Genomic DNA, 12,825 nt, shown 5'->3' with positions numbered 1-12,825 from the left:
TCTTTTTAAATGGAATCACAATACAATTAGTTTTAGGACAGTTCTCAAAATAAAACAAACAGGAAATTTAATACTCTCATAAGTGGATGAAACAGAAGGGAAACTGAGATTTCTAAATGAAATTTAACAACTCATACACCAAAATGGCTTCTAATAGAGTATGGTGCCTGGTAATAAGATGACAGGATTAGTGGAGATGGGGAGGAAAGCAGGTGGGAGTGGACACGAGTCTAGCAAGCAGCATGGGTCAAACGTATAAGGGGTTAGGTGCCAGAGGAAAAGACAGGGCTGGAAGGTCTAGCAGCGAGGCAGCCACATCCAGGTGGCCTGACAACAAGGACGGCACTGGCAAGCAAGTGACACTAAAAGTCAGCTCCTAGCCTAGGGCAGAAGTCACATGGCCCCTGCCAGGTTTCCTATCCAGTGCTGAGCTCACAGGCGTTAGGGAATCAGAGGCAGAACCATGGTTCTCAGCAGTGGCTGCAGGCTGAAATCAGCGAGGGAACTTTAAAACACAATGGTTCCCCTGAGATTCTGCTGCAATCCCTCTGGTCTGTGGCTGGAGCACTAAGGCTGTTTGAGGAGCTCCCCAGGTGATTCTAATATGCAGCCAACGTGGAGGAGCACTGGCCTAGCCTTAACTCTCACCCAAGCCCCAGCCATTCAGACCTGCATGCTGTGCTCTGAATGCGTCCGACTCACACCGCCAACGTACAGCCAATTCCCTCAGTCTGGACTACCCTTCTCACTCTTCTTTTAAGCTATTTCCTAGTCATCCGCAGAAGGAGCCACTGGCACCCTGTTGATCTGTTCCCTGAGCTCTGCTGCACTACAAATACTGCCTGTTTATTCTGCTGCCTCCACCAACAGACCGTGTTACCTGACAGCAGGAACTGTGACCGACTTATCTTCCTAGCCCAAACAGCCATACCTAGAGAACAGTAGGTGCTGAATGAATGAATGAACAAGTGAATAAACAAACAGATAAACGCTGACTCAGGCCAAAGCAGGGGTGCTAAGGTCACCAAGAAACCCGCTCCTAACAAGTACCAGTTTACTCACAGTAGTACTCAAGAGTGAGCCTACCTTCCTAAAGACAACTGTGATGCGAAATAAGTTACAAGCACGATGTGTAAATCAGTAGCCATATTTTTCACATGACAATGCCCTCACTTTTAAGAGACTAGCATCATGAAAGGGATTTCATAATTTCTTTATTTTATATAAATACGATGAGCTGCCTTTTCTTCTGTCCCTTAAACATGCCAAGCTCCTTCTGATCTCAGCAACTTTTTTTCTTTTTAATTTTCATTGGAGTATAGTTGATTTACAATGTTGTGTTAGTTTCAGGTGTACAGCAAAGTGAATCAGTTATACATATACATATATCCACTCTTTTTTAGATTCTTTTCCCACATAGGAGATTACAGAGTACTGAGTAGAATTCCCTGTGCTATACAAGTAGGTCCTCATTAGTTATCTATTTTATATATAGTAGTATGTATATGTCAATCCCAATCTCCCAATTTATCCCTTGCCCCCTTTCCCCCGGTAATATCCAGAGAAAACCATAATCTGAAAAGATACCTGCACCCCAATGTTCACAGCAGCACTATTTACAGGAATCAAGACGTGGAAGCACTCTAAACGTCCATCAGCAGAGGACTGGATAAAGATGTGGTACATATATACAATAGAATATTACTCAGCCATAATCTCAGCATCTTTGTACTCGATGTCCCCTCTTCACGGGATCCCTTCCCAAGAGGCTCACACAGTTCGCACCTTCCCACTCGGCTCAGCCCAGCTGCTGCGTCCTCAGGGAGGCCCCCCTCGCCTCCCTCTCTAATACAGTTTTGCTAGAGACCCCACCAGCACGTTCTATCACACCTGCATGTTTTAACATCTTCAAAGTGACAACGACTGTCTGAAGTTAAATGTGTTTACTTGTCTTTAGTGGCTCTGTCCTAACTAGGATGCAAGCTCCATGAGAACACACAGATCCTGCTGTATCCCTAGTGTTCAGAATAGTGGCCAACACACTGTACACTAAAGTAGCTGCTAATGAACATCATAAATATACAAATCAACACATTTTGCTTTTACATTATTTACCATTCTTAAATAAGAAACTTATTTCAAAGCAACATTTTAAAAAGTTAATATAAATGCTACTCTGACAAATATTAGAAACACAGTATCCTTCCTCCCTGAGACACATCCATATCTTGTTATTACTCAAGTTACATTACTATTGTGATAAAGTTACTTTAAAAGTAACTCCCATACAGAAACTAACATAACATTGTAAAGCAAGTATACTCCAATAAAGATGTTTAGAAAAAAAAAAAAAAAAAAAAAAGAAAAGTAACTCCCATAAATTCTTACAGAAGGAAACAGATTTGAGAGAGATTTCGAACTCCCAAATGTCTGACTACATGCAGCTGAATGAATACTGGTGCCATTTGCCAAGCCAGGAAATACTGGAGGGTCAGGTTTATAGGGAAACACAATGAGTTCAGTTTGGAACACAAGACTGAGGTGCACATGCCATCCAAGTAGATTTGTTAAGAATTAATAGAAGAAAAACTGCTGTAAAGAAAGTAGCTGGATATAGGTCTATAGGTCTAGATACCCAGGAGGATCTTGAGCTGAAAATATACAAGAGAAATGTGCCTTTAAAAACTACATGAGCTTGGGAGCCATTCTAACTCAGATCTTATCATCCTAATTTTATCTTCTCCCCCCCCCAACCCCTCAAATCAGGTCAATTTACACACATGCTCTTTCTAAATATCAGAATCAACAATTAACTACTAAAAGTAAGGATTTTTTTATCCCTACTTTTTAAAACATTTGAAAATATTAGACTTTTAAAGTCTCAATATTTATTGGAAAATAAGTTGGTCTTCACCTTTTCCCTTGCTGCCCAGTGCAGGCTCGGTTACACACTAACAGAACAATCTTGTCGCTTCCTGCTGTCGTGGGGGTTAAGTCCGCTCTCCCCTGCTTTGCTGCTGCTTGTGTAGAAGAAGACAGTCTATAATGATCCAAGCCAAATTTCAAGTGGTTTAGGTTGTTGTTTAAGTGGATTCCTAAAACAAAATGAAAACTTACTTTATGTCTTCAAAATTTTTTATTCTTTCATTACAAAAAATTTACCCATTAGAGAAATTAAGAAGTTGTCATTATGTTATTTAAGCTGCAATTGAAAAAAGGAACAAATGACGTACTTTGAGATTACTCATCTAGTCATAAGAAAATTTTTTGCATCCATTATTTCATTTAAACTCGCCTTACCTACCACCTACTACCTTAAAAACTGCAAATTAAAACTCTTCACTTCAATGAATATCAGTTTTAGAATGGCAAGTTTGCAGAGGTGACCCACTGAGACAAACTTAAAGTGAGACCCTACAAGCAGCAAGCAAATAAAAAAAGTTTAATAAAAAATAAAGACTAGTACATGTAGAATGATCTTCAATATTCCAACAGCAGCTTCTTTTCCCCACTTTAGACCCAGACTTATAAGAAACTCACAGCCATTACGGAACTTTAATACAATCAACTAGCCTGGATTGACCTACAATAAAGTGAACAAAAATATATGTTTGACAGGCACAGTGCTGGTTGCTAAAAACCAGGTCTTCAGACATGCCCCAAAGCAGAGCTATCTGTCAATCAGAGGTACTTAGCATTAGCAATTCAGCACCTAGCACAAGGTCCTGCACTTAGTAGGAACTCAATAAATGCTTGACTAAATAATTGCTCATTTCTTTAATCCTTTGGAAGTATAGCCTAAGGAAATGATACCCCAAACTGGAGAACAGAAGAAGCCCTCCACCACTACCACACCAAAGAAATAATAACAATATCACCAAAAGGAGAATAAAATAAAAGGTGGTTTACACAAAAGTATCCATAGCAAAATTCCAGCAATAACCTAAATATCCAGCAATAGGAGATTTGTTGAACCTATTAACATACAGAGTTAATACTCAAATAAATTCCAGATTAATTAGAGTTTAGAAACGAGAACACAGAAACTAGAAATAAGGAAGAACTGAATCTTCACCAAGCTATTAGAGGGAAGAAAACTTTTTAAGCTTAAATACCATAGAGAAATCACAAAAGAGCAGCAGATTTCACTTCACAACCACCTTAAACTTTGGTATGAGAAAAATAAATAGAAGTCTGAATCTGAGACAATTAACAGGCTCATTTCCCAGGTTCTTGGCAGAAGTAAGGCTGGGAAGACCAGTTCTGCTAAAAGTGATCAGGATTGCCAATGAGATGAGAGGATACCACTCAACTGCTCAGAAATCAAGCTCCGCATTCATAGTCCAGGCCCATCACTACCAACTGTGTGACCTGGGCCCGTGACCTAACCTCTCTAAGTCTCAGCTCCCTCACCGGTGAACTGGGGAAGACAGTAGCCTCATATGCACCAACAAAATATTGATGAGGCCTTTGTAAAGAACAGAGGCTTACTCATATTCACTAGTGGTATATTCTTCCAACAAAGGCGCTCTCTGGCTAGACTATATAAGCTTGGACCTCACCAAATTCATTTATAAATAGAAACTTAGTGTTAACTGTAAGCAATTGGGGTATGAAGGGGGATTGGGGGAAATTTTCAGTTAAACAAACGTTAACTGGGCTCTTACTGTGTATTACGAAGTACACTAAACTGCTAGGTACAGAAAGATAAAGCAAAGTGTAGTCCCAACTGCAGAGAATTTCACAGTTTGGTAGGAAGGATAGAGAACAGAGCATTTCCATACAACGTGCTAGTGTCAGAGATTAGCAGAAGCTACACTGGAACACAGGAGAGCAGAAGTCAGTCAGCCAGTCTGGGGTGGGGGAAGTGAGGAAAGGTTTTCTGGACAAGGTGATGATTGGCTATTTTTTACTATAATGCAACTAAAATTAGAAAACAATTTAAACAAACAAAAGCACATGCCTGAAAACACAACAACTAGAAAATAAACAAAAAAGCTCCCAAGTCAAAGAATGACAACTGAAATAAGACTCAAAAAACTAATAATGTAAATATGAGTAGACCAGAGAAAACTGAATCCTAAGCTGGCAGTGCAGAAAGCCGACCAACCCAAAATACAGAATTACCAAAGGTTCAGAGACTAGAGGCACCAGAGACCTCTAGAAGTAGAGGTGAAGGAAAAGAGGAACTAAAATAAGAACTTTCAACAGGGGTGCCAAGGCCATTCAATGAGGAAAGAATCATCTCTTCAACAATGGCGCTGGGACTACTGGATATTCACATGCAAAAGAATGGAGCTGAACTCCTACTTCACACCACACACAAAGATTAACTACTTCACACTACACACAAAGATTAACTCAAAATGAATCAAAGACCCAAATGTAAGAGCTAAATTAACTCAAAATGAATCAAAGACCCAAATGTAAGAGCTAAAACTATAAAACTCTTAGAAGAAAACACAGGTAAACCTCATGGCCTTGGATTTGGTGATGGATTCTTGGATATGACTTCATAAAATTAAGAACTTCTGTGCATCAAAAAACACTACCAAGGAAGTAAAAAGATAGCCCACAGAATGAGAGAAAATACTTGCAAGTCATATATCTGATACAGGTCTAGTATCCAGCAGATATAAAGAACTCTTACAACTCAAAAACAAAAAGACAAGCAACACAATTTTGAAGTAGGTAAAGGACCTGAATAGACATTTCTCTAAAGAAGATACACAAATGGCCAAAAACCACATGAAAAGATGATCAACATGATCTGTCATTAGGAAAATGCAAATAAAAATCACAATGACATACCACTTCGCACCCACTAGGATGGCTATAATCAAAAAGACAGAAAATAACAAACATTGGCAAGAATGTGGAGAAATTATAACCCTCATATATTGTTGGTGGGAATGAAAAATGATGCAGTTGCTATGGAAAACAGTCTGGCAACTCCTCAGAAAGTTAAACATAGAATTACCGTATGACCCAGCACTTCCACTCCTAGGTACATACCTACAAAGGAACTGTAAATAAGTATTCAAACAAATACTTGTACGTGAATGGTCATAGCAGCAGTATTTCATAATAGCCAAAAGGTGGAAACAACTCAAATGTCCATCAACAGATGAATGGATAAACAAAATGTGGTATATACATATAATGGAATAATACTCAGCCATAAAAAGGAATGAAGGACTGATATATGCTACAATGTGGATGAACCTTGAAACACTATGCTAAGTCAAAGAAACAAGTCACAGAAGGCCACTTATTATACGATTCCATTCATATCGGAGTCTAGACTAGGGAAATCTATAGAGACAGAAAGTAGAATAATGACTGCTTAGGACTGGGTGGGATGGGGAGATTGGGAGGTGTCCTTAGGGGAGACAAAGTAGGAGCTAATGAGACGGGAGCTGGAGAAATGAATTTTTAGCAAAGCGAACAGTAGGGAAAGTATAAAAGCATGTGGCATGTTCCAGAAATAAAGAGTAACTTGGATAGGGTACATGGGGAAGAAAATGGAATATAGTAGAGGCTGGAAAAAAGGCAAGGACCAAATCATGAGGGGCCATGCATTCTTCCCAGGTATTCAGATTTAATCGCAGACAAAAGGGAAGCACTGGTAAATCAATAAGCATGTAACGTGGTCAGAACTGTACGTCAGAATAAGTCTGGTGGCGCTGTGAAGAAATAACTGAACGGGAGAAAGCCCAGGGGTAAAGAAGTTACTAGAAAAGCCCAGTTGAGACTGGTCTGCACTGTGTCAGTCACAGTAGAATGCAGAGGAAAACTTCAGTTGTGAATTTAAGTCAAAATCTGAGGGAGAAGTGTTTGGGTCCAGCTTGGGTGAAGAGAAGGATGGTGGTGCCGCATTTCACAGAAGAAACGCAAGAGGAGCTAAGAAAGAAATGCTCAGTGTAAGATACCTGTAGGACTATAAACAGAGTTTCCAGTGGACAGCTGGAAGTCAGGGAATGGAACCAGAAGAAAAGTGGGGGCTAGTGGAGAGTTTCGCTCTAAAAATCACCAGTAGAAAATACTGGCAAGACTGGGTAGAGCAGCGGTTCTCAAACTTTAACGTGCATCAGAATCACCTGTTAAAAACAGATTGCTGGGCTCTGCCCCCAGCGTTTCTGTTCAGCAGGTCTCGAGTGGCACCTAAGAATTTGCATTTCTAATCGGTTCCCAGGAGACACTGATGTTTTGACAACCACTGGAGTATGGCAAACAGAATAGAAGCCCTAGGATCTTGAAGAACACTAAGGCCAGGAACAAAGTTTTTCCCAAGAATTGCCTTCTGCCAGGGAAATATGTTACCTAAAATTTATACCATCATAAAAAGATGTGTTATGTGTATTCTACCACAATTTAAAAAAATTATACCATCATATAATCTAAGAGGGTAGACATTTGTTAGACCTGCAAACCCAGGTGGTATTATGGAAACAGATACTCATTTACCTCTTTGACTGAGAATTCCTTCAGGCCTAAATATTTCTGGAGTCTCAAAGGCAAAAATGCAGTCGCTTTCATGGACTGTTTCCAGGTCGTCTGTGTCACAAAAGGAACGATGGAACCCATCATAGTACATTTCTGTTAACACAATCTAAAAATGGGAAAAATGTAAATAGTTGGATAACTGGAAAGTCAATATGAATTGATCTCCCAATCCAGCTGTGAACATCTCCAGACCAGCAGGACTGCAGTGATCTGAGGGCTTGGAAACACCTCATCAAGCCGATGTGATTTGCCTTTAATAAGAGAGTCTTGGAAGCACAGTATCTTCTATGATTGTATAACAACATACTCTGATTTCAGAGTGCTGTGGCACTAAATCCAGAGTTTCCTCTAAGTTTTGGTGAAGAGACTCAGCAGATACAAAGTCTAAGGCCCTTCTTTCACAGGGGGAAGAAACTAAAGAGAGATGGAGTGACTTGCCTAAGGTTATACAACTACTCAGCCTCGTAGCGAGGATAGAGTCCACATCTGACTCCGAGACTTTCTCCTACCATTAAATTTTCTTCTTTTCAGATTAAAAAATGTCAAATAATCATGGACATTTGTGTTGGAAAAAAAATGAAATCAACTCAAATGTCCAACAAAAGGAACTAGTTAACTATACTATAGTTCTACTGGAATGATAAAGCGCTTCCAAAGAATGAGCTGCATATATCTGCACTAACGTGGAAAGATCTCCTAAGTAAATATTAAAAGTAGGGAAAGAAAAGTGTGACTACACAGTTCCATTTTCATAAAATATTAATATAGTACATGCACAGGAAAAAATATGAATGAATATACAACACAGTATTAAAGTTAGTAACCCTTAGTTAAGATACTTAGTACAAGATACTTTCACTTCTAAGTTAAGTTTCTGAAATGGTTAAGTATTTTGTAATGAAAGAAAAACAAAAGATGGGGAAAAAGACAATGGAGACATTTAGAGACCTCATTACGTGCTCAGCAGCACCCTCTAGTGAAAAAGCACTGGACTGAGCTTGAAGAAGTTCCAATTCTGGCCTGCCACCGCCAACCAGCCCTGTGATCTTGAACAAGTCACATGGTTTCTCTGGGCCTCCTTCAAATGAGAGGGTTGGACTGGACCCCTAAGGTCCCCTCTACTATCACAAACATACTATGAGTTGATGAGGTGAAAGGAGCTTGGTGGCATATTCCACAAACAGTCCAAGAAAAATATTTCTGGCCCTTTTTTCTTCTAATGATTTTAATGACCGTATTGTTTTCCTGAAGGTGAACATGCAAGTATAATTCACTTTCTCCAGCAAGCTGAGGTCAAAAACGAACTTGTAATTACATCACTCATTTAAACAATGCAAAAAGAGCCAGACAGCACTGGAAGATTTAAAGATACAGACAGATCTGCCTCGGACACACACCTAAGCCTCCCTCTTTCTGTCTTTTCCCTCACCTTGAATTTAAAATAAATAAATAAGCAAATAAATCAATGAGCACCTCAAAGTAAGGAAAAATGTGAACATTTTATCAATCTGCCAGTACTTGGCCTATGAAAATATGAGACATTTGCTATATCAGGGCAACGCTGTTGGTTGTTTTTGTTTTACTGTGGTAGCTTCTCAAATGAGGTCACAGGAGGCCAAAGTACAAAACACCTTTATTAGTCACATGATTACCCAGCAGCTTCCAGAAGTTATCTAGGGAAAGCTATTCAGCCATGGGATCATCTTTCCTTGGTAAATTTTAAATAGGGAATTTTTTTCCAAATAAAACCCCAACAGTGAATTGAGTAAAAGAGTATGCAAAAGTATGTCAAGTCACAAACAGGCCAAAATTATTTTCGGTCAATATAACTACTTATCAAAAATTTACCCAAAAAAGAAAGGGAGGAGATACAACTTTCCTTTCTCTTCTCTAAACAAGGTAAGAGACTCTAGCCTAGCTTTAATCAGAAAATAAACCAAACTGAGCACCTGTATGTGCTGTACTAGAAATAGGCCCATTCTTATCACCATAATGGGAAGGGATTTTCAAGAGCCACTGGTTGAGTTTTCTAAGCCTCTCTGACCTTCAAATACCACAGGATGCTCTTCCTATTGCCCACATGAGCACCCACAGAATGATTTAAGAGGGGTTAACTAATTATACTTTATAAACAGAGCTGAAAGAAGGTCTTGGTGTAAAGTCATAGCTTTTCCTTTTAAATATATATACACAATTAAATGAAGCATGAGAAGTTTTTGTGTATATTTTTCTCCTTTGGATCCTGATTTTTTATTTTTCCCTCAACACTAGAAACAACTGGTTTTAAATTTCTCTCCAACCATGTTTGGCTGAGAACTGTTAAAAACTTCCAGAAGAAAAGAAAGCAACACTTTTGTGGCTCGTGTGTAATCGGTCTTAGCAAGCTTATTACCTGATCAGTGGGGATCTTTGTTTCCGTAGACACTGCTTCCCGAAGTCTGGCGACAGCCCCAGACAGAGGCACGGCCACGCCAATCCGCATGCAGTGAGAACACTTCCCCTGATACACTACAGTGACATACAGAGGCCTGTACACATCAAAGTCAGATATTCTTATTAGTCACTTACTTCAACTAAAATATAGAGGCGGGACAACCCTGATCTGGAATCAACAAAACTAAAGCTAACCCACACCTTTAATTGGACCTAAGTAGAGCTATCAAACAACAATCAAGAACTCTTTGGAAAAGACAATACAGCATAACAATAAAGGCAACACAACAAAAATACAGCATATCAATACTTGGTTCTGTGCTTTGTATTTTCTTTATAACAGCGTAACTCCTAGAAATCTCAAGGAACAGTTCAAATAAAGCAGCTAATTAAAAGTGGAACGTAAGGTCTCTAGAGGCTCTAGAAGGCATTCAACAACCTTCTCCGGCCCCAATACTATAGGTGGATGACCTATAGGCGGAACAGACTACAACCAGACCAACCAAAAAGACTTGCTTGCCCCATGCACCTGCTCACCCTGCAAACTCAGACAGGCATTTATAAATTTCTATAAGGCCTTAACAATGCCTGTATTCAATTTATCACTGAGCCTATTACTTGTTTAAATATGCAAGAAGCCCCAACAGGAGCCTACAGAGGAAAAGGAACATATAGAAATATAGTCTTAATTTTATTAACTCTGTTCTTACCTTGTGTGGGGTAGTGGAATTGGCAAAGAAATGCAGAGGAAAGGATCAAAAGTGTTGCTCTGCTTCTGGCAATGAGGACATGTCAAAGAAGATCTGCAAAAATAAAAATGTAAGACACTCACATTAAGATCACCTAGAACTACATAAGCACACAACATAAGGGAAATTTTAATTTGCTCGTACCTGTACTGGGCTTGAAAAAGTTCTTGTACGAAAGTGCTACAGACAGGAAAAGATGGTCCCTCGGGCATCATATCAGTCTCTGATGGTGGCTAAAAAAAAATAAAGTACAATTTCACAGACTAAAAGTGCCAGCTCTTGATTAAAGATGAGCCTAAAAATGTCACAGATGTCCTTGACCTCCTTTACAAGATCTGCATCAGATCCAGATGTTTCAGGGAAAGACATCTGCTAAAGGGACCAGAACACAGATGCCAGGGTGTGGGTCACATGGACTCATCGCCTCACAGGCTCTCCCAGACACAGTGCTTATTCGTCTCTCCACCCCATCCAGGCAGTCGGGCAGTCCTTCCCCAGAGAGCTCCAATCCCCCTCCAACTCTCAAAGGGCCCCCTCCAACCTCTTCCAGGAAATAACCCCAACTATTCAGAAGTACCAATTCCTCCCCTGCCTAAAGCGAATTTTTTGTCTGGCACCTATTACCTCTGCTGCTTATTTGGGCCTAATCATTCTACTTCACATTTTACTTAACCTTTTCATGTCCCTCCCCCTCACAGTTACTGAGCATCAGCTACCACGTGCAGAGAGCAATGCAAAGGGCATTAAGATACAAAGATAATTAGACACAGTGCCTGACCTTGAGTACGTCTCAATCTGGTGGGAAAGTCAGCCGCAAGCATATAGTCATATGAGAGTACAGAATGCTCAGGCACAAAGGACCTTGAATCAGAATACTTCAACAACTTACCAAAACTAGAAATTTAAAACTTGAGGTATATACAATGTTCACTGCAGCACTATTTACAATCGCCAGGACATGGAAGCAACCTAAATGTCCATCGACAGATGAATGGATACAGAAGATGTGGCACATATACACAATGGAATATTACTCAGCCATAAAAAGGAACAAGATTGAGTTATTTGTAGTGAGGTGGATGGACCTAGAGTCTGTCTTACAGAGTGAAGTAAATCAGAAAGAGAAAAACAAATACCGTATGCTAACACACATATATGGAATCTAAAAAAGTGGTACTGATGAACCTAGTGGCAGGGCAGGAATAAAGATGCAGACATAGAGAATGGATTTGAGGACACGGGGGGGAAGGGGAAGCTGGGACGAAGTGAGAGAGTAGCACTGACATATATACACTACCAACTGTAAAATAGATAGCTAGTGGGAAGCAGCCGCATAGCACAGGGAGATCAGCTCGGTGCTCTGTGATGACCTAGAGAGGTGGGATGGGGAGGGTGGGAGGGAGGCTCAAGAAGGAGGGGATATGGGGATATATGTATACGTATGGCTGATTCACTTTGTTGTACAGCAGAAACTAACACAACACTGTAAAGCAATTATACTCCAATAAAGATATAAAAAATAATAAAATAAAATTTGAGGTACAGAAAAGAATTATCAAAATTTTTTGAAGCTGTGAGAGAACACTTTATTTGCCTTATATAAATCATTCTACCCATCATACTAAGATTACATAAATAAAAATTGAGAATGAATCACTGTTTCTCAGGAAGTATATTCTAAGGGTTCAGTTCCTACACTCAAATCGAATCCTGACAGCAGAGACATCAATACATTTCCTTTTTGATTGTGTATTCACATTCCAATGATCTACAGACTATGTCTCATTGGAATAGAAAGCAAATTTCTGCTTTAAAAACAGTTTAGCGAGATGGAACCCCTTAATGTCAGTCTAAAGGTAGTCATTCATGCAAATGTGTCCCCTCTCATGAGAGTGTAAGCTCCTATCCGACACTGCCAGCACAGTGGTAAACAGAGGAAACAGTCTCTAAGTATCCATGAATTTTATACTCACCCAGAGCTTAGTCAATTTTACTATATTAACTAACTGCAAACTGCAACAACTCCTCAGAGGAGGTTTGGAAGAAGAATCTATGCTCACTCCTCACTAGGTTCACCGGTTCACCGGTGGCCTGGGCTGCAGCCACTCACTGCTCCCTGACTGCCCTGAGGGCGCGC

General features: G+C 39.8%; 1 protein-coding gene across 3 annotated transcripts in view; it reads right to left on the bottom strand.

Annotated features, from left to right (window-relative positions):
- The window catches only part of USP31 (ubiquitin specific peptidase 31), a 77,246-nt gene that overhangs the window by 30,234 nt on the left and 34,187 nt on the right, over window positions 1-12,825 (bottom strand). For 2 of the 3 annotated variants that reach the window (XM_022588555.3, XM_089896034.1), the window contains 5 exons: window positions 10,833-10,921; window positions 10,650-10,742; window positions 9,899-10,034; window positions 7,468-7,612; window positions 2,915-3,095 (listed from right to left, as the gene is read on the bottom strand). In XM_022588555.3, coding sequence (XP_022444263.1) covers window positions 2,915-3,095; window positions 7,468-7,612; window positions 9,899-10,034; window positions 10,650-10,742; window positions 10,833-10,921 — 644 coding nt within the window. The remainder of the gene's footprint in view (window positions 1-2,914; window positions 3,096-7,467; window positions 7,613-9,898; window positions 10,035-10,649; window positions 10,743-10,832; window positions 10,922-12,825) is intronic. The other variant, XM_089896035.1, reaches the window with a different exon arrangement.

This window comes from Delphinapterus leucas, chromosome 15 (assembly GCF_059928025.1).
Source record: "Delphinapterus leucas isolate spDelLeu-1000000601 "Yukka" chromosome 15, BTC_Dleu_Yukka2, whole genome shotgun sequence".
Classification (NCBI taxonomy): Eukaryota; Metazoa; Chordata; class Mammalia; order Artiodactyla; family Monodontidae; genus Delphinapterus; species Delphinapterus leucas.
The sequence above is the reverse complement of the archived record's forward strand: the minus strand, read 5'-3'. Positions and strand labels throughout refer to the sequence as shown.